The sequence below is a fragment of the Oryzias melastigma genome, linkage group LG16, assembly GCF_002922805.2.
Source record: "Oryzias melastigma strain HK-1 linkage group LG16, ASM292280v2, whole genome shotgun sequence".
Lineage (NCBI taxonomy): Eukaryota > Metazoa > Chordata > Actinopteri > Beloniformes > Adrianichthyidae > Oryzias > Oryzias melastigma.
The window spans coordinates 10,158,197-10,180,123 of NC_050527.1; the positions used below are offsets into that span (position 1 = coordinate 10,158,197).

Genomic DNA, 21,927 nt, shown 5'->3' on the forward strand with positions numbered 1-21,927 from the left:
AACCCCAAACCTTTTTTCTTGAAGAACCACTACAATAAAAATCGTGTTTTTGGTGTTTTAATGTGTTCTTGTAGCACTCGTGTCATGATGGATGACATGTATTAAAAGAATTTAAGATTAAATTCTTAGTATTTCTTTGTTCAAATCATTGTGGATCAGATAAAACCAACTGCTGTGGGTGGGCTAAAGTCTCTCTTCTCCGTTCCAATTCTGGTATCCACTTGCAGACAAATAGATCCATTAGTCTTTGTTTTCCTCGTCCAAGTTACCCAAGCTAGATAATTCTGAAATTACTTGCCTTTTTTTTTGCTATGCTAATGTTAGGTTGGGCTATAGGCTGGAGAGAGTGTAAACAAAGAGTTGATGGGAAATTGGTGGAGGCTAACTTTTGTGCCAACAGTGCCAAAAACTCAGAGGCAAACTTCTTATAAGCTCCTGCTGCTCTGGAGAGAATATGTCTAAAATGTGACATGGGATTTTGGATTTTTGCTCAAAAAACTGAATTATAATAATAATAAAAAGACAACTGGGAACAATTTAACAAAGAAAAACAAAAGTTCTATGGGATATACCGCAGATCAAGTGGACCAAAGAACACATTTCTGATGTCTTCTGTTACACTAATGTCACCATGGGTTCTTACAGGTTAGGCTAATTTTTTTTCCAAAATTTTGATTTGATGAGTTTTTTTTCAGTGTTTTACTGCATTTCAAATGTTTGTCATAATTTCAAGCCACTAAAGGACCACCACCACTTGGAAATATGCAATTTTTGTAAGTCATAAAGGGACTGATCAGTGTGAGATGCCAAATATTGCAGTTTTGGGTGTGTGGATGAAATGTATTAAGAATTAAGGCAAAGTTTTTAGGGCAGCTAGCACTAATTTTTGACTTACAAAATGTATACAAAAAGTAAAAATGATTTGTCTTGAAGTCCCACTCCAATCTTTTAAAATCGTTCCCAGAGATCTTGTACTTATGATTAAGCCATTTTTAGCCAAAAATAAACAAACAAAAAAAACAACAATGTTGTTTTCAAGGTCATACTTTCTGCAGAGCGGCAAAAGTTCATTAAAAAATTGCCTGAGTTGTGGGCAGGACCACTGGCGGGAAGTAAGCCTGTCCCTGTTTCCCATCATCCTTCTGTTTATACTCTCCTGCTAACTTACAGACCCTCACAGTCCAAACCTAACATTACAGCTGAAACAAAAATGCAACAAAAACACTTCAAAAAACAAAGTCATATGGATATAATCTTTTACAAGTTGATGCATCAGAATGGAGTGGAGCAGGGAGCTTGTGGTACTATTGTAGCACTTATGTCACAGCTATAAGCTTTTTCAAAGTGCATTTTTTTGTCTACTCTTGATTCGCAATGATTCAAATAAAGAAATACTCAAAAACACAGTTTTAAGAAGCTTAATTCTCTTTATATATGTCCTCTATCATGAGAAAATCCCACAAGAACATGCTAAAAACTCCAAAAACAGGATTTTTTTTTTTAAATTGGAGTGTGTCTTTAAAATATAGAAATAAAAAAAATGTATTAGCATTCTTGTACTATTTTTTTGATGTTCAATTAAAAAACAAATGGGAAAAGAAACGACTGGATTCAGTTGGTGCAGATTCCTAGCCACTCAAGAAAGTAAAGAGTTAAATGCAAATGTGCTTCATTTTTTTTTAACGTTTCCAAGCTTAAAAGTACCACATTCAAAAATGTTGTCCACCCAGATGCCCCTCAAGGGGGTGTTTAGTCACTCTTCACGTTAGTTCTCATGATGAAACCTAAAAAAGTTTTTATCACGAGAAAGCTATTTCTCTCTCTCTTTCTTGACTCACTGAAGTTAGCCTCAGCCTTGCCTTCCTCCTCCACGTTCATCGCTGCTGGAAGTGGACCAGGCTGTCACAGTCCAACATTACCCGTCGTCGTTTGTTTTCCTCCCGATAAGCAGCGCGGCTCGTCCTCCCTCTCTCCCCCCTGAGAGGCGCAGCCTCCCCAGTCTGCCAGAGGAGAGCAGTCGTTGCTCCCAGCGGAAGATGGCGGTGGAGATGCTGTCTGGCGCTGGAGCGGAGTGCTTCAGAGGCACGAGAGGCCAACTCGGATGGATTTAGAGGGGAGCTGGGAGAGGAACTCTTTTCCATGTCTTCGCCTCGAAGTCTGGACCTTTTTGACTCGCGCCTGTTACCCCTTTTGCCGGCAGAAGCCCGGGCTTCTTGTCGGGGATTTACAGACTGCACTCTGAGTTCTCAGACAGACGGGTGGGAGTAAAAAAAAATAAAGAAAAAGTGGAGGAAAATGTCGGATACAAAGGTAAAAGTTGCGGTGAGAGTTCGGCCCATGAACCGCAGGGGTAAGTATGTCTCCGCGCGCGCGCTCACATTAACTTTTTTTTCTTCGTTTTTTAATTATTCGTCATCGTTTTTTCAAGTTGTATAATGATGGAAGTCTCAGTCGTGCGCGGTTTCCACAAAAATACCTCCCCTTGAAAAAAGCATACAAACCTTATCTCTGCAGAGATTGAACTGAACACTAAATGTGTCGTGGATATGGAGGACAACCAAACCGTCCTGCACCCTCCACCCTCCAACGTCAAAGGAGAGAACAGGTAATCGACTATTTCCAGCTTTCTGAATTAATCCAGACACATATTTGAGGGATAAATATTGAGAGTCAGCGCGAGTTCATCTTGACACTGGAGTAAAAATGTCTGTCAGTAGAAGGGCAGCAAAAACACAGGGTTTGCTCTAATGAGAGGGTAATCTGTCATAGAGCAACTAGACGAGCAAATCACCACCAATCAAACTTAATTGTCTGTAGGTGGTTTCTATGGAGGGTGTCCTATTTGACAGTCACAGAACAGGATTATTGCACCAGTTCTGCACATGACACAAAGCTGCTTGCATTAATAGGCATTAATTTATGTACTTCCCAATACCAATTAATGATAATGAGCCTTTCATTCTCCTCCATAACATCTCTACATGTGCGTACTGGAGCTCCGATTCCTCTTTTGATTAATAGTCCTTCAAGAGCCTCCACAAACCCTCTGGCCCCACTCATGTACTTTTGTGGTAACGAGGAAAGTCACATACCTGTCTGCTCAAAGGCCTTGAGATATCAGAGTGAATTCCAAACCTTGAAGTGGAGATATCTTCCCATAGATCTACTGGAAGGGATGGTGTACCAGTGATGAACTGATATGAACAGTTTAAAGGGGAAAACAGCTTTGCTTTCAGGGGGATCTAGCTGTAAGCACACGTTTTTAGGACAGAGAACCAAAAGAGTTGGTGAAGAAGTTTTATTTTTTTTAGACAGAAGAGGTGCCATCACTGCTCGTACCATGGCAATCACATTGTCATACGTACAGATGTTAATCTGCTGAACGTGGCAATCCAAGTTAAAAGGCACATAATCACAATGCTCATTGAAGGGTCTATATAATACATCAACTTTTTGAGATATTAAGTGTATTATGATGTTCATTCCTCCATATAAACAACCCCAATGGTGTATTTTGATCAGTTTACGTATTTCTGATTATTCCTCTTAAAACCTGTCATAAAATGGGTGACACCCACAAGGAGTGAAAGGCAGCGCCTCAGAGATCAAGGAGTCTTGCTTCCGGGTAGAAAAAGATTTTTATAAAAATAAAGATAAGGAAATATATATATATATATATATATATATATATATATATATAAAAGTTAAATTATATATATTAAGAAAAGCATGGTATAGGTCCTTTTACATAATGACAGTTCCCATTAATATGAATTTATTTTTGTTTTTTTAGAAGTTCTCAGTTTAAGACAATTGTGAAAGTCTGTAGCTTGCTCCTACACTGAAAAAAAAACCTTTTTGCATCAGTAATATATGAACATTTTAACCGTTTTCTCTCTCATTTAATCTCTTATAGTTCAAAACTTTGTAATAAAAAATAAAAAATAAGTCCAGTATTAAAGAATGAAAACAAAGACTGAACGTGTTGTCTTGAGCATTGACTGTAAACGAGTTATCATATACACTCAATGGTCTTGAGACATAAGGAGTAGAAGTGACAAGTTCTACAACCGATCAGGAGCCAGAACACAGTAGTTGTTCACCTTTCAGCACATCCCTTCAAGGGTCACCACAGAAAATGAGCTTTCACTGATTTGCACAAGTGGTTTGGCAGAGAGAGTTACACCGGATGCCCTACTTGACACAACCTCGAGTCACAGACTTGTCACAGACTCGGGTCCCCTTGTGGCTACTTTATTAGGCAGTAGCATAAAGGGTCTTATCCAAGAACCCACGCTGGATAAAACTCATTGCGTCCCCTAGAAATGAAACAGTTATTTTGTATGTATTAGTCCTGCACCTAATCAACTGAGCTATGCAGCCACGGGAGGCAGAACACGGTGAAAAACGTGGTGAAAATAACAAAATGGCAAGACTGAGAAAGGTCAATCACGATGTTAGGATGGATCACTGTATTTTAATTTTCATTTATTTTTGAATTAAAGTAGGGATACATCCTTATACCCAACACATAATGGACTGTCACTGCTAATCCAGACATGTTAGTAGTTTTTTGCTTTATCTCTCATGATTTGTGTAATTTTATAAATCTTGTGTATTTTACAATATTGTGTTGCATTAGAGTAGTGTAACATTTTACACCTCAACAAACATTTAGTTTGCCTTTTCGTTACAGCTGACATTTCTGAGAGTGATGGGAAAATCTTTACTAAATAAATACCACACTGGAGCTCACTGAAAGTCTTTTTCTGCAGACATTCTTTCCCATTGTAATGAGGCGATTGCACAGCATGCAGACTTAGTGATGACTGAATGCTTGTAAATGTTCTGCCTGTTAGCATCAGTCGGAGATGTTTTTATTTCGCCTGCAAAAGCTGCGTGGTAATTTAGCCCTTTTTGTTATTTTTACACATGATTGCACACCTGACCTGATTAGCCACAGGCGCAAAGAGAATCTAACAGAATGGTCATTATAAGAAAAAAAAAAAGTTAAAGCCTTTTCTTTTTTTTTAGTTTTTTAGGTTTTAAATTGCCAAACGGATCCTGGGGCTGTAGACAAAAAAATCCACTTATGGTTGCTGGCAGTGAGGTCATGAGAGGCAAATACATAGTCAAGGTTTTCTCATGAGTCACAGTGTTAAACTGTAACACTTTTTTCCTGCTTTCCTATGTAAATACGACTGATGGAAATGAGCTCGCTCTGCCAGGATCTCCTCACACCAACCTGCATTTAAGGCAATTATCAGAGCAGTAATTGCCATGAGGTGGCAGCGCTCCCGGCAATTAAACAAATCGCATTCATCGCTTACATATGTAGAACCAGGCTGAACAAAAAGTTGCCGGGCATGAGACTTGGGAGGTGTGAATGTAACTCCTGAGCCACAGAGTGGCTGCATAAGTGCTATTCCTTCTATTGGGTAACTATAGTTTGAATCTTGACACCTTTGCCGTTCTTACCTGTTGAAGAATGAGAAGTGAACACTTCGCGTCACCTTAAAAACCTCTCTCCAACTATATCTGTGCAGTTTTTAGCCGAATTTAAAAAAGCCTGTGTTGGTTTTGTAAGACATATTTATGCAGAGCAGCAGGAGTTCATCAGAAATTCACCCTTGAGTTGTGGGTGGGACTGTTAGCATGGATGTAACCCTAGTGATATCTAGTCATTCCTTTGTTTACACTTTCTCCTTCTAGCTTACAGACCCTTACAGTCCCAATCTAACATTAGCATAGCAAAAACAAAAGGAATATCAAATCTATCCAGCAGCAGTTTTGAGCCACATGTTAGCTTGGACGAGGAAAATGAAGGTGCAAATGGATCTATATGGTGTGTGCAAGTGGATACATCAGAATTGGGGTGGAGCAGGGAGACTTTGGAACGCCCATCACAGTTGCTGCATCACAAACCTGAGCTTTTTCAAACCACAGGTTTTTATCTGCTCCTGATCCAGCATAATAATGAAATACTCAGAAATGCAGTTTAATCTTAAATTGTTCTATATTTGTCCCCCATCAGGAGAAAAAAAGCTAAAAGAACGTATTAAAACACCAAAAACACAGTATTTATCGGAGTTAATCTTTAAATGGAAGCATCTATGTCTTGACTCTTAGACTACTTGTATCTGTAGCAACGATGCAGATTTTCTCCAGCTTCGTCATATCTAGGCCATGGTGAAGTCAAGGCGTATAATTATTTGTTAGCATTTCAGTGCCAGTCCTCTGTGTGTGTGTGTGTGTGTGTGTGTGTGTGTTTTGGGTCTGTGTGTTTAGACTGCCTCAGCTTTCTTAAACCATATAATTTTTCTCTCTGCTGCTCGTGGGAGCAACAACCTGATTGCTGAGACTTTGCCATGTCTTGAAGGCACCTGTTCATGGGTGTTGGAGATGTGTCGGATTTAGTGGGTATTAGCACGCCAAATATGGCTGCGCGGCCGAGACCATGGGAACGTTATGAGTCTCACGGGAATGCTCTGATGAAAGAGGTTTTATATAAAACATTTATTATGTTGTTACCATTGTTTGCTTGTCTTAAAACCCAATTTAAACAATAATTTAGAAATTCAGAGTGGCTGCCGTGTTGTTTTAAGGATCTCCAAACTTTAAATACACTCATAATAGTAGAATTTCAAGAAGAAAGGTGAGGGTTGATTAGTTGATCAAACATTTTTGTGACAGACTGTTTAATGGAGTGGATCCATCTTCATAGAAACTTCAAAAAAATCGCAGTCGCGTGAGGATTTTTGAAAAGCTATGAGGGATTACCTTTGATGATTGAGCCTAGTTCTTTGCGGTATTATGACTACACTCACGACCCACACCCTCCACTGCTTTCCCTCAGACACGAACACCCAAGGGCAAGTGAACCTTAGATTGTGACCAAGAGGTAGCATTTCCAAAGCATCACCTTTCATCTGTATGTTATGACGAATGGCATATTTGAAACAGGAGTCTGGGAAAGGCCGTTTTTACTTTCATCATCCAGACTGCTCCTCGTAGGCGTTCAGTCGAGGTGGGAGGTGAAAGGGCTTAGAAATACCTGAGGCTGCTATCTGAACTGGGGAGGCCTGGAGCTCTACGACAAGAAAGGAGTCCAAGACTCACACGACGGGGCTATATCGTCTGTCAAGCCCCGGCATGCCTGTGGATGGGAAACAACTTAATACGGGGCCATTAAGTGTTGGAGACTCTTCTTTATGCATGCTAATCCCCTCTCTGTGTATTTATGTCGGGAGACAAAGAGCTGCAGCAAGTCTAAAAGTGACTGCATTTGAGTCACAAATTCACGTTAATTTTGTCGTACATCCTGTTCTTCTGTCGCTCTGCAGCTCTGGATTTTCAGGAGGACCAGTGGAAACGTGTCTTTATCTGATAACGTCTCTACCCAAGCTTGTAATTTCCCCTCTAATCTGCTCATATCACTGATGGCTACAAGAGCTCATTTTAGGTTATCTGCTCCAGCTGCTGTTATCTTACCTACTTAGGCATCGTAGTGTGGTTGATGCGGAGAGAAGCCCCTAATTATGACTTTGAGTGTCAGGATGCTCCTCCTTCCTTATCTTTTGATGATCTTGAACTCTTTAGATAGCTGAGTAATTTGCTCCTCACTGTATTTTGTAAACTCCAGGAAATTGTCTTCTCTTGTTTTTCAGAATTCAGCTAATTCAATGCAACACACAGGCCAAGTCGGAATTCTTCCCTCACCCTACAGCTTCTCCCTACTTCTATTTATTTACAATGAGCCTTCCAAATGGAGAAATATGGAAAAATAGTATCTTCCAATTTGGACAACACTACACCTTGATGACATCCCTAGTATTCACCAGTCATCTCCGTTACCACATGGTTGTCAGTGTTAAGACAATTCATAACAATATTGGTTTTATAAAGTCACGCTAAAACAAAAGTCATGACTCACATTTAAATGTAAACCACTGTGCTTCAGAGCGTTTCTCCTCCGTGCCATAGCACGATGCGGATCACCCTTGTGGTGGAAGGACACGCGTTCAAAAGTCCCTACTGTTTAACAATTTTGGACACTCCTAGAATTGGAGAGGAATGGAGAAGTTGAAGGGGTAGGGGAAGAATTTGGATTTGTATTCACCCATAGACTCCATCGTTTTAACCCTTTAACAACAAAGCTTCAGCTCCAGCCTTGGCATTCTTTTGACTACCGTAATTCTTCAGCCGTTGACAAAATTAATGTAATTCCAGCAGATTCGGAAGCAGAGAAAAGCAGCCCTACGCTGATATGCAACACTTATACAATGCTTATGCGAGTGCTCATGCAAGAGTTACGTTATGTTGGCAAGCATGTTTTATTTAAGTGTCGGCGGCGACATCTTCAATGTTAAAAGGTTACTCGTGTTTTAAACACTAACTCTAAAAGCTTTGTTTGACCATCGCATGGCATCTGATTAATATGCATTGACACAACAAGAAAATAGGTCTATTATTCTATTAATGCAGCAAAAAATAACTAGTGTGTCAAAAACATCAGTTATTTATTCAGTTTCTCCCAGATCCAAACCGAGAAGTATCAATTGCTGGAAAGTCCAACTTTATCCTCTCAAAAACATACGTACAGTCTGGAGTCATAAATGCTTTTTCATGTTTTTGCTTTTTTCATGACAAAAATTGAGCTTCAAATAATTTAAAAATGGGATCGCACCTCGATAATAATTTTTATGAACACATAAAAAGAAATATAAATTAAATATTTTTTTATTTTTGTTGCAAATTCTGACTTTTTATCTGGGAGTCCAATACATCTGCCTCTAGAGTTTTATTTTTAAGATATGGAACATTTGTCATGTCCTGGTTTGCATCACATTTGGTAATGGATGACAGGGACTTGGTCAGTAACTGACATGTTATGAAGGATTACTAATGGCATCATAACACAGCTTCTTCTCAGCTTGAGGATCTCTCCTGCTTTTTTTTTTTGTTGCTACATTGAGCATCATCCACTCCTAAGTCTTGCATTCCATCGTGAAATTTTACTTCATAAACATAACATAAAACCCAAGTTTACAGATTTATACATCATGGTTACAACCATGCCAATGTACTTAAAGAGGCACCTATAATATAGCAGTTAACTGGCCCATTAACTCACGGTGATGATTTCACTGTTGACCTGGCAGGTCTTGGTTTTATTGGTGCAGTCGGTTTTCACTCTCCTATAAGCAACACTCGCACGTCTGAAACGGTACACCTTTCAACCAGGCAGTGGTGTGCGCGTGATTGGAAACAGTCAATGCAATGCTATAGAAATTAAGCAGCATATGAGCCACCATCTGCCATCCACCTGTGGCAGTATGGGGCTGTCCGACACGCAAACAAACTGTTTCTCCTCCACAGAGTTTGCAGGCTGAGATTTTGTTTTGAAAAATTCCTAAACGATGCATTTCTCTCCCCTGCTTTTTATTATAATAATGGAGCTCAGACATTTGCGTTAAATAACACTGGTAATGTTTTTGAAGTCGGGATCGTTTTTTTAAGTCTGAGGTCGCTGAACGTAATCGCGCTTTCCATAACAACCCCAAATGACAATGCTGCCTTGTGCGGTGGCTGCCCTCAGGAATGTTCTCTTTGTCTTCCCATGTTGCTCGCTATGTGCCAATAATCAACCTTTCCAGTCAGTTTGATCTTGTTCTCAGTCAGCTGGCCCATTATTCCCCACGTTAGCCCACACTTTCTCGCTTAGGTGGTTTTCATGCTAGTTTGAGAAAGCGCTATAGGCCCGCCATTACAGAAACAATTGGCGTCCCTTGAGGACCGTTCACTGTATTTGTTTAGGGGGTGGGACATTGTTTACGTCTTAATCCGGAACTGGAAAAAAAGAAAAGAAAAAAGAAACGGCGCCCTCCTCCTTTGTCAAGCCTGCGCCTTATTAATCTCAGATGTGGCTTTCATACTCGGAGAGCAACACATGTACATGCACTTTCTGACTTCTGTAACAGCTTTCTTTTGTTTTATTTTTTTGCTAAATTACTGTCACATGGATTGTGCTTTTACTTTTGTTTCTCATCTGGTGAAGCCCCCTTCTGAAGCCTGTTTAGAATATTCTTCTCATCAGACACACAGCAGAACATTTTCCTCTCTGTCCCACTGCTAAAAGTGTTTTGACCTCCCTGAGCATGCTCACTCGCAGCAGTGCTATGCAGACACATGTGCTCAGGATTTTCCCAATGTTTTGGTACGAGCTCCCTTCTCCACAGCCCGCTGACACGACTTCTCATTGTGCTGTTAGAAATGCCAGAGAGGATTAAATTAGACCCTTCCTGCATCATACGCCATGTTGCTAATGTTTGTTATGGAAACGCAGAGGCCCCATGCTGAAGGCGGCATGAGCATCATGTGTCTTGCCTGTGGCGGGGCTGTCGGATCAAGGCTGTTTTTGGAATATTTATTTCACATTGTCACAAGAAGCTGTTTTGGCAAAAATAACGTCTTGGAGATACAAAAAAAAGGTAAAATGTGTGTCTTTTTCAAAAGTTATTGCTCTGTCATATAGGTATGTATAGTTTGTCATAAAGTAAATCTAATCTCTCTATTTTCCTCATAATCACCAAGGATTTATCCTCAGTTATGGACTGTGGGAACCACGGCACTAAACTTCCAAACTGCAATAAGACAAATGAAGTTCAGCCTCATTTGCTGCAGATTTAAATGCCTTGTAAAGACTTGGTGAATAGACTGAAAATGATATGTTTTTATTACAGATTTTAAATGTGAGGTTTTTACTTGCTTTTTTGTGGTGTTGGCAAAAAAGGACTATAATGCATATTTATAGTCGGTAGATTATGCAATGAAGCTTTAAGCAGGAGTGGCAGGAGTGGCTTCCCATGTGAGAATCCTGTAAGAAGTTCCAGACATTGTTTGTGGGGCTGGAGTTAGCGCTCTCAGTAACTTGGATTGATCTGTTTTTGTCATCAGGCAGCTGACTTCCTTCAGTTCCAACACAGAAATTCCTTCAGATGTCCTCCATGTAAACCTCTAAAACATTTTTTTTCTCTTTTCTTTAGAACTTCATATTTTTAAGAGATGTCGACCCGGTCAGTTTTCATCCGTTTCTTGGAATCGTCCTAACTTCAGTCAGTCATACGAGGGATTCCGTGAACGCAGGAGATGTTTGTGCAGCAGGATGACCTCTGCTTTAGTGGGTGGGGTCTGAAGGATTCTGTGCTAAACATACTGCAAGGCTTTTTGAAGTGTGCAGCCTGTGTGAGAGCAGAATGCACTGGCACTCAACACTTAAACACACACGGGCTCTACAGTATTTAGCAGGGGTGTGTATTAGCAAGAGTTTGGCGATATGATATGTACCCCCATACCTGTCTCACAATACGATACATATCGTGATATATCCCAAGACTGTACAAGAACAATTTTTCACTTTTTTTTCCCTCTCTGACCGCTTCTCGCCCTATCTTTTTTTCTTTAAGAGTATGACTTTAGAAAAAAATGACTTGATAAATATGTTCTTTTTTTGTACTAAAATGGTAAAATTCATTTAATTTAATGATCAGGACACTAAGCATTCCAACTGTATCTCATACACAAGTTGCTTTTATCCACAAATTCATGGTACTTTTCTTTTGGTAAATTAAGAAAAAATGGACTGGACTGCTTCACTCATTTTTTTCTGAGCTGCTACAAAGCATTTTTATAGGATACTAGTACCAATATGGCACCAAGTTTCAATTGGGTACTCATCCCAAGTAAAAACTAAATAGTACATATCTCATAACAACAAAAACGAGGCTGACTGAACATTTAACAGAATCGGGTTCTTGTTGTTGTTTTGGTCACGGTGTACAGCTGTTCAAAATCAATATTTTCATACACCTCTAGTCTTTAGCGGGTTAACATTGTAGATTCTCATCTTCCTAAAGTTCTGTTCCTGTAGCATTTTTTTATGTTGGAGGACATATATTAAGAATTTCTGAATATTTCTTTATTCAGATGTTTGTGAATCAGATACAGACAAATAAAGGCTGTTTGTGTGTTAGAAAATATGCTGGGCGGGCCACAAGCTCCCTGCTCCAACCTCTCAGCGATATGGAAGGGGATGGGGGCGGGGTTGCTCCGTGCCAACAGTACCGTCCACAACTCGGAGGCAAATGTCTAATGATCTACTGAAAACAACATAGGTTGTTAAATGTTGGTTTAAAACAGCATAATTATTATTAAAAAATCACTGGGAACACTTAGAACAAAGATCAAAAGATGATTGGAGTATGTTGGCAGCTAAATTGGAGGAAAGTAGGAAGATGTGGGTCAAGAAGACAAGAGGGAGGCACACCCTCTGCAATAGTTTCCAGTATCTGTTGGAAAGTGCTAATAAAATATCCAGAATGTTTATGAGTGTGCACAGAGTAAGTAGGGTTGTGACATCTTGAATCTTTTCCACATGAGCTTCTATTTTAGTAAAGAGCATGTCATCACAGTTATGGAATTATTGGTGTTTGCCAGGCGTGTTTCCATCACAGTTGCCTTTTATTGTTTTATTTAGGGCTATATTAATGGCAAACTTTTATTTTAAGGCTGAAAGAAAATATATTTTTGCAAAGCCAGTCTAATCTGCATGCTTTTGACTAAAGGTATTGCAATTTGTAGACTAGAAAAATGCTTTAGATGTTGCAAAACACAAAAGATTAATCTGGTGTGTTGCTGGTTGGCTTGAGGAGTTTTTTGGTGGCATAATAACACAGTGGCCTTAATCCAGCTCCATGACAGCAGGGGGGATTCCACTAGGGTTATTCCAGCTTCTGTTACTTTTGGTTTTTTTGTCCATGTAAGGACACAAATCCTATGGAAACCAGCAAAAAATGTCATTTTTAAACTCACAGCAGGAAGGATTCCTCTGATAGGTAGTGGGCAAGTCTGGTCTGCCATGACATCCAGCTGCAGCAGCCTGAGCTTTAATGCTCCACAGTCAGACCCCAAAAGAGGTTTATGATTCATAGCTGTGCCCTACTGAGGCTGCAGCAGCCGAGTGAATCTGCTGCAGCCCAAAAGTCAGAACATGATGTGGTCTGGCACTTGTGTGTCACACATGTGGGTCTGATGTTTGTGCCGTGCAACAACCATGTCTTTTAATAAGTGGTCAGAATGTGATTAGACATGCATGCTGATAGTCGCCTGTGGGCTCCAGGCTTTCATCTTCACTGCTGCGGGAACCGTTTCTTGAATTCTTTCTTGCGAATCCAAAAAAATTGCATTTTTTTTACTGTAGTTTTTAAGTTTAATGATTTGCAAATAAGTCGACATAAAATGATCAGTTAGGAGTTCATTTTTGTACTAAAATATTGTGCTTGGTGTGTTGATTTGTGCTAAAATAGTAAAATATGCTGACATGTTGAAGCATGTTTTTTCAATCTGAACACCAAAAAGTTAAGATTGACACACATTTTTCAAGTGATTAGAGAGATTACATTTAAATCTGTGTGTGGGCGTACAAGACATGTTGTTTATGTAGACACAGGTTTAAAACAAAATCCCCAGATAAAATATAAGTCCTGGAAAAGAATATTATGAAATTTAGGAAAGTGTAATGGCAGAAGTTGGGGGTGCTTTCACAGATGAATAGTCTAGCAGGATTAGTTTGATGAAATATTTCACATATTTCTTTCAGTTTTAGTGCCTTTCACTCTGTACTTTTGAGAGCAGAACAAACTCCATGGTCACAGCAGAGCTATAGAAAGGAGCTCAGACCAGGTTATAGTAACGAGGGACATCACCATCTCTGAGACATTTTGCAACCTGTTTGTTATTGAAACTCGTCTGTTAAAAATCCTTTTACAAAATCACTTATTCTCCTATTTACTTCCACTCTTTGTCTCAAGCGTGACAGTAGACCAACGTTGAGACATCTATTTGTCCAGTTTTTAACTTGAATAACTTTCACCAAAGAAAAATATCAGGAAATAATAGGATTAGCAAGAACATGTTAAATGTTAAACGATAACAAAGTAAGAATTGTTATTTTGACAAATGTAATGACTGAATATCAGCTGTTTATTTCTCAATAGAAGTCCATAGGATTTTGCCATCTTGGAACCGGTGGGTTCTTCCTATTTGGAACGCAGGGAGGGAGGAGTCATTCAGTCCAGTTCTCATACAGTCAATGGGTGGATCAGAGGTCTCATATTTGTTTAAATGAGCCTTCAAAACCATCAAATGAAGTGGACAATCTGATATAATGAAATATAGTGAAAGGCGTTTTAAGGAAGTGCTCTCTAATTACGTTATGTACCTACATTTTTTTTCCTCTAAACCATCAGTTTATCCATCATTGCAGATTTGCTTTATCATGATATCATTGTGAATTGAACTCACTTGAGTTCGTACCGTGAGACATCCAGTGATCCCCGCCCTGCTGCTTCAAGAAGTTATTGCATATTCATCCTAAATATAGCGAGTTGGTAACAGTTCCTCCCATTGTCATTTCCAGCATTCTTTGCATCGCTAAATGGGCTGTATTAACTGAACACACAATAGGATTAACAAAGAGACTGAAACACTAAGTCACACCAGCATCTGACTGACTGATTTCTGTTGGAAGGGCAGCTTTTGCTACTTCCTGTCCTTTGTGCTCCATAAAAGTCTCATAAAGGAAAACTTTTTCTAAGCTAAACATCATCACTACAATAGCTACTCTCTCATCCTTCGTAATGACCGCCTGTCGTCTGTGTGTAGTATTTCCTGGATGTCTCATCTCATGGAAGGACAAAGAGGACGTCTTTTCAACAGTCTTAGTGCTCTGCCATCATGCTGCCACTGACCCATATTCAGATTCAGGGAGTATGAAGTCACACGAGCCTCTTCTCCCCACTCCCTGTATTTCCATCTTTCCTTTATAGTGAATTTAGAACAGCTAATGGATTGGAGAGGATTGTCTAAGCATTCGTTATGAGAGTGTTTTGCATACAGACAATTGATGTGGAAGGAATAATTAACCCAGCAGCTCTGTGGTGACTCGGCTCAGATGTGCGTGAGACTCTGGTGCAGGGTTTCATTTGTTCTGAAGCAGTCTGCACAATATTAGATGCCTCGTGAAGGTGATGCCCTCCTCTGTCTCGGTGCCAGCAGGCGTCTACAGCAGGAATCTGCTGACTGTTCAATGATAACGCTGCTGCAGATCCCGGTCACGTATCAGTTAGACTCTGTTATTCTTGTCCACATGCGGAATAAACTTTATGCTTGGTTAAGGAGCAGCGTGGGGTGAACATCTTTACATAACTCAGGCACATGTACGGCCCTTTTGTTCTTATTTCCGGCAGCTAGCAACGCTGAGTGAAACCTCCCCAAACTGGCCTCTGTGTTAAGTCCACAGGAATAAGAGCTATTTATTCAACAGAGTCAGTGGGACATTGAATCCTAAATCTCTTCCTCTTCCTCACGCTCCACTGGACCAATTATGAACCCAATCACAGCAGCAGCTACCACCAGGGCCTGCCATGGGTTGTGGGATGAATAAATACAGGAGTGATGAAGAATATGTTTGTAACTCTCACTTGATGCTAATTGTGTTGTTTCCCGTTTCCGGTTGATCTTGGGGTTTCTTCCGCTGGTGATGGACATTCGGCTTCATCAGGAAACAGCCTAAGGTACGTATGTCGTATCAAGACACTTTCTTGGTATATTTTTTCCAGGAACCACTTCTCAACATGCTGATGTTTGAAAGGGCTCAGATGATAAACTCATGACAGATGTCCCTGTTTGCCTGGGGCTGAGAGGCGTCCGCACAGGTCCACTGTCTCACAGTTGTGACAGTGTCTCCACGGACATGATTGAGAGCGTTTTGGTGGTTTGGTTGGTCAGCAGGAGCCGGATGGATGTCCGTGTGAATGTGTCAGCCATCTAAGATCCCCTGAACTCTCACAAAGGCTCTACAAAGAGAGAGGGATGAGCGTGGACATTGGGGCTGTGTGTGTGCGCTCATTCAAAGCTGCATTGTTGGAGTGCACCCCCCACTCCCCCCCTTGACAACACGCTGGTGACTAGCTCGGAGATGTTTCACACACTAGGGGCGGGCTTTGTGTGGCCTCCTGACTGGACCCGGGGCGCTCCTGTCTGGGCCGGGCACGGTCTCTGGGGCATGTGAACCTGAGCCGCCCCGTTATAGCCCTCCAGCCAGACGAGCACGTGGCTGTCTGCTGTCATGGCTCACAGATGATCTCTTTTTCATCAAAAAACTGTTACAAATATATATATTATGGTTCATAGCTTATTGTTTTGATAGCTGGTTTGTAGTATTTGTTGTGCGGTCACACCCTCAGGCTGGACCGAGACAGGTCAAAGGACAGTGAAGCCCCAGTTACCAGGCCGCTCCTAATTGAGAATGATGGCACTTTTGTTTCTTTGAATAGCACCCACTCACTGGTCTGAAGTCACAAGAGGTCTTGCTTTCATTGCGCTCCCCGATGGCGGTTCTTCTCATGCTGACGGTGCAGCCTCTGGCTCCATGGCCTGTTGGATTCGTTATGATTGAAGGGGAATTCTGGTGTTTTTGTCAGGGGAAATGCTTCAGTGTAGCTGTAGGAACATGCAGGGTGACGGTGCAACTCCTGTACAGTCGATGAACGACACATTTAAACCTTTTTCCTGTGTTTTTGTCAAGATTTATAACTATAGGTGTAAATCAAACCTTTGAAATACACACATTTGCTTTTAATTTGGCCATTCCTAACAGCCTCGTGTATAAAGTTACCTCCTCAAGCTGATGAATATCAGTGGAAAACTGTTGGAGGAGTAGAGGGAGCCAAAACAGATTTAAATAACACAAGTTTTGTGTCAGAAACCAGCTTTTTTACAGTTATTTCCATGAACTCCTCCTGCCTAAGATGAACTTTTATGTAATAAAAGAGGCAGCCTAACCTGTGTGGAGAATTTCTGAAAGGGAAACGGCTACAGTTTCCTTGGAGATGAGGGCCACCAGGTGCTGGAATTTTTCCTTCTGGAGGGCCCAGATTTATGAATTCGGCTAACTGCCACGGCGCCGGGACACTGGTGCACAAATGTTCATGCTCAGACAAGTTCAGCCAAGTTTACTGTACAGCGCCGACGTCCTGTGTGTTCTTCAGATTACAACTGCTGCTAAAAAAAGCCCAGGTTGTGTTACTAGCATGGACGAACGTGAGGCTGCGTGCTCACAAACTTTATGCTGTCTCATTGCAGGTGTTTGCTTTCGATCACTGCTTCTGGTCCATGGATGAATCCAACATTCCAAAATATGCCGGTGAGTTGTTGAGGAGGAAGTGTACCCCTCACACTTTCAGAGATGTGCGATTGTGTGCACAGAGAGGCACGATGAGCTTTGTGTTAGCGTCAAAGCACAGTGTGTTCTGCACATGCTCAGTGTGAGCTCTAACAACATTATACAATTAAAAACGTTTCTTTCATTTGTCTCTTTGACTAAATAGGGTTTGTGTTGAGGGAAATATTTATTTTGTAATCATCTTGAACACCTTTGCTCATAATGTCAGTCCCGGTTATTACAAAGCTTCTATCTGCTTTGTGCTGAATTGATGAGCCTGTTTAGTGGAAGGCTGCCTCTAGCCTTTGAGCCACGGCTTTATTTAGTTCATTAAACAGCTGTCCCATTCACACAAGACATTTCTCTGTGCAGCTTTACAGTTTCCACATGAGCACACAGGAATCCGACACTTTTGTGAATCACGCTCACTGTTTTCTGGAGCCTTTCAGAGCACTGATTCTGCATCTGAGACATCAAACCACAGCAGATCCTCCTCTCAGCTGTTCCTCTGTTTACCTCCATCTCCCTGGTGACGAACTCTTCCTCTGACAGGTCAAGAGGTGGTGTACAAGTGCCTTGGAGAGGGAATACTTGAAAATGCATTCCAGGGATATAATGCCTGCATTTTTGCCTATGGACAAACAGGTAATAAACAACATAAACAAAAGATTATTCTGATATTATTATTTTTTGTGCAACCTTTTTTTGGCTCTAAATCCCCTTTTATAGTGAAATGTTTCACAACACTGGTGAATTACTTGAAGCAGAACTGACACATAACAAGGAGTAATAATAATAAATAGTGTGTATCTCCCTCCTATGAATTTATGTAATATGTGACCAGATAATTGACAAAAAAATATTAGACACACTTCCATCTACTTGTTAAGATTTGAAAAACATTTTTATTTAATTTGTTTTTAATTAATAAATCCAAAATTATCTTAGAAAATTAAACATTGATTCATTGAACTGATGAACTGAATTTCTCTTAGGGCAACTTTGTGTTTTGTATGGTAAAAAACGTTTTGATTTTAGTTTTTATTGGTTTTATTTAACAGAACACTGGTTTTAGAATAAAATAATTTGAAAAATAAATGTTTTATCAATCCAATCGTTATCCATGTGTGACTTGAGAACAAATCAATTAAATTGTTTGGTTCTGATGTCCTTCAATATTCAACCAAACTATTAGGTCTCATAATGAACTCATGGATTCCCCTCTCCCTATGCTGTGCAGGAAAAAATATCTAAATTTAGGATTCAAATTTCATACTTGAGTTGAGAATACATACGTAGTTCTGCTCATGTGCGACTCCGTTTCTGTGTCCAGGTTCAGGCAAGTCCTTTTCCATGATGGGTAATGGAGAGCATCCAGGTCTGATCCCTCGGTTGTGCTGCTCTCTGTTTGAGAGGGTCCACAAAGAGGCAAACGAGTCCCACTCTTTCAAAATAGAGGTGTCCTACATGGAGATCTACAATGAAAAAGTCCGTGACCTGCTGGATCCCAAAGGGTGAGTCGTGTGTGCGTTTTGGTGCTCTTCACATGCTGCTATGATCCTCTCACACGTTTAGGATCGAGTCACTCTGTCTCAGTAGTGACCTGTCGGCTCTCTTTGTGCATGATTGGGTGTAGTTGCTTGAATAGTCGGGTGGTGACAGAATGATCCGAGTAGGAAGCACTACCCAGTCATTTCCTGCAGCAGTGGCGGCGGCGGCGGCCAGCACCATCGTCCTCCGACACGGTTGCATTCTTTGCCTCTGTGGTCTGATGTGGGTTTGGCGGACAGGATGGGTATGGGCATGTTTCAGGGACAGCTGCTAGTGAAGCTGGGAGCAGGAGAGCAGCCGCAGCCGCCTGCAAGCTCGGTCCGAGAGAGAGGACACACTGCACGCCTCTGTGTGCTGCAGATGTCAGAAGATGCCGCTACATTCACTTTGGGGAACAACCACTCTTTCTTCCCTGATAGATTCTTGATCTTGTGTTCCTGCCTGGGTTACTAAGCACCAGCTTTGAACTTTGTGGGTCCTTGCTACGGCTGTAGTTTCCTGTGGCTGCAGACATAGCTAACCCTCTCTCTTCTCAGAGAACATCCTTATGTCTTCTAGATGAACTTATTTATTTGTTGCTAGTCAATTGTCATCAGCAAAGAAATTCACCATCTGTTCAGCGTATAGAAAGAACTAGTTAATCTGATGATGTTCTGTGGTTTATACTGCACTACAAGTCTTTGTTACCCCCTTTTTTTTTATAAAGATCCTAGGAACTGAGTTTTTCGACCAATTCATACCAGCTTTATTTATACATCACTTTGTATACTGTTTAAAATTTAAAAGGCTTTATGGAGAAACAAAAAGCTTCAAACTGAGACATTTTCAGACAGATTATCAACAACAAAAAAAGTGATTTTAAAGATTTAAAAATAAAAAACAATGTTTTTGGGATGTTATATATAGAATTTTTATGGAACTTTTTGGCAATAAAAGAAACAATAAAATAACTAAACATACTGTATGTAAGCAGATAATTTATTTGTACTAAAGGTGATACATAAAAGTTCGGAAAACTGTTAAATTAAGATTAAGAAAACTGAATCGTCTACCAAATTCATTTTGGGAATCTTTTTAGTGCACAAAACCTTTTTTAATTGGGATTTTTCTTATATTTTTTTTATTAACCCGAAGAACTCCCAGCAATGCTACCTACTAAAAACTGTTATTTTCTTTCAATTATTTTGGTCACATGTTTACAGACATTTATTTTCTTGACTCTTTAGTTGTTTTTCCAAAAAAAAGAGAAATAACATGACGAAAATAATTAGCATGAATACATAAATTTAGTTCTTTACTTGCAATTTGAGGTTTCAGAAAGCAACCAACCTGGTGTAAGACATTGATATCCAATCCAAATGTTTTTCTTACTAGTGATATGTATTTTCTATTTCAAAAGAGAAAAAAATACATTTGTTGTTCTTTAAAATATAACTTTTGAGAGTAGCAATACTAGGTTTAGTAAAATAATGCTCTATTGTTGGCAGACTATCACTTGCATGGTTGTAAGTAAGTTAGACATTTTCATTTTTGTTATTTTTTTTTGAAAATTCACTTAATATTATTTAAAATGTTAAAAATATTTTTTAAAATGTCAAACCTTTTTCTCACTATGCTACCTTCTTTTGCATTTTAAGGAGCCGCCAGTCTTTGAAAGTCCGTGAGCACAAAGTCCTGGGTCCGTATGTGGATGGTCTGTCCCAGCTGGCTGTGACTAACTTTGAGGTGTGTCCTTCACTCGTCTGTCATTAAGCTGGAAGGGTGACGCTGCCTGCACTTTTTCCCCTCATGGTGAAGTGTCTCACAAGAATAATTAAAAACATGCCGCATTGAGGAACCTGTATGCAGCCTGTATGTCGACCCTCAGATTTAAGTCACTGTGAATATTGGGGTTAACTTGTTCCTCGTGCGACAGCTTTAATGACGCCTCCTTGCTTCGGATGCAGTCATGGAGCTGTGTGGAGTTTATGTGCCAGGCCTTGGCAGATCCTTCCTCGCTGAAGCAAAACATCTCCACCCTGTTCCTCTGCTCCGCTTGATTTTAGTCCAGTGGATTTCCCACAACCTGCTAGGACCGATTTCAATGAAATGAATCACAGCCACATGTGGATACCTCCCACATGTCCTGTATTCATAAAACTACACACGAAGCAGATTATATTTATGTGGTTTCAGCCTAATAAAAACATAAAAAGTAACGGTTCCTAACAATGTCAAGCCTCTTTCTTTGTGCTTTGTTTTATTATTTCAGGACATCGAGGTGCTAATGTCAGAGGGGAACAAATCTCGCACAGTTGCAGCCACCAACATGAACGAGGAGAGCAGCCGATCGCACGCCGTCTTCAGCATCATCGTCACACAAACGCTCTTTGATCTACAGTCTGGAGTTAGTCTTTCAGAGTATTCTTTCTTTAAAAAAAAAAGGAAACAGATTTCAATATTTCTTTAATTAATTTCTTGTGTCTGTGACAACCAGAATTCAGGGGAGAAAGTGAGCAAGATGAGTTTGGTCGACCTGGCAGGAAGCGAGCGCGTTTCCAAAACAGGAGCTGCTGGGGAGCGGCTCAAAGAAGGCAGCAATATAAACAAGTGAGTGTTGGTCCGAATTCTTCTCTACCCTTCTGGCTTCTCCCTACCCCTCAACTGAAGGGGCTTTTAAAGGGAAAGGGGTGTCTGGAATAGTTTTTAACAGTAGAACGAATGGACTTGGAGTTCTGTATCCGCCGGTAGGGCGAGTCACGCCGTGCTTTGCTGCGGAGTAGAAGCGCTTTTCTTCACATGGGTATGCTCTGAAGCACAGAAGTTTATATTTAAATGTAAGTAAGGACTTTTTGTTTAGCATGAACTTTTTAAAGTTGTAAAATCAATGTTGTTATGTATTTCTGAGCGCTAGCACCTCCGTGCTAACGTAGCTGACTGGTGACGATTGATTACATCATCGAGTGGGAGTAACGTTAAATTCAAAAACACTATTTTTCCAGAACTCTCCGTTTAAAGGGCTAAATGTAGGAGTAGGGCTGGGAATCACTGGGTACCTCACGATACGATACGATACGCGATACCTGGCTCACGATATCGATAATATCGCGATACTG

General features: G+C 40.4%; 1 protein-coding gene across 1 annotated transcript in view; it reads left to right on the plus strand.

Annotated features, from left to right (window-relative positions):
* Window positions 1-1,841: 1,841 nt before the first annotated feature.
* The window catches only part of kif13a (kinesin family member 13A), a gene marked incomplete in the record, with an annotated part of 37,089 nt that continues 17,003 nt past the window's right edge, over window positions 1,842-21,927 (plus strand). Inside the window, 8 exon segments of the mRNA XM_036216113.1 lie at window positions 1,842-2,350; window positions 2,515-2,605; window positions 15,620-15,632; window positions 17,203-17,263; window positions 17,834-17,926; window positions 18,615-18,795; window positions 20,470-20,557; window positions 21,084-21,158. Coding sequence (XP_036072006.1) covers window positions 2,296-2,350; window positions 2,515-2,605; window positions 15,620-15,632; window positions 17,203-17,263; window positions 17,834-17,926; window positions 18,615-18,795; window positions 20,470-20,557; window positions 21,084-21,158 — 657 coding nt within the window.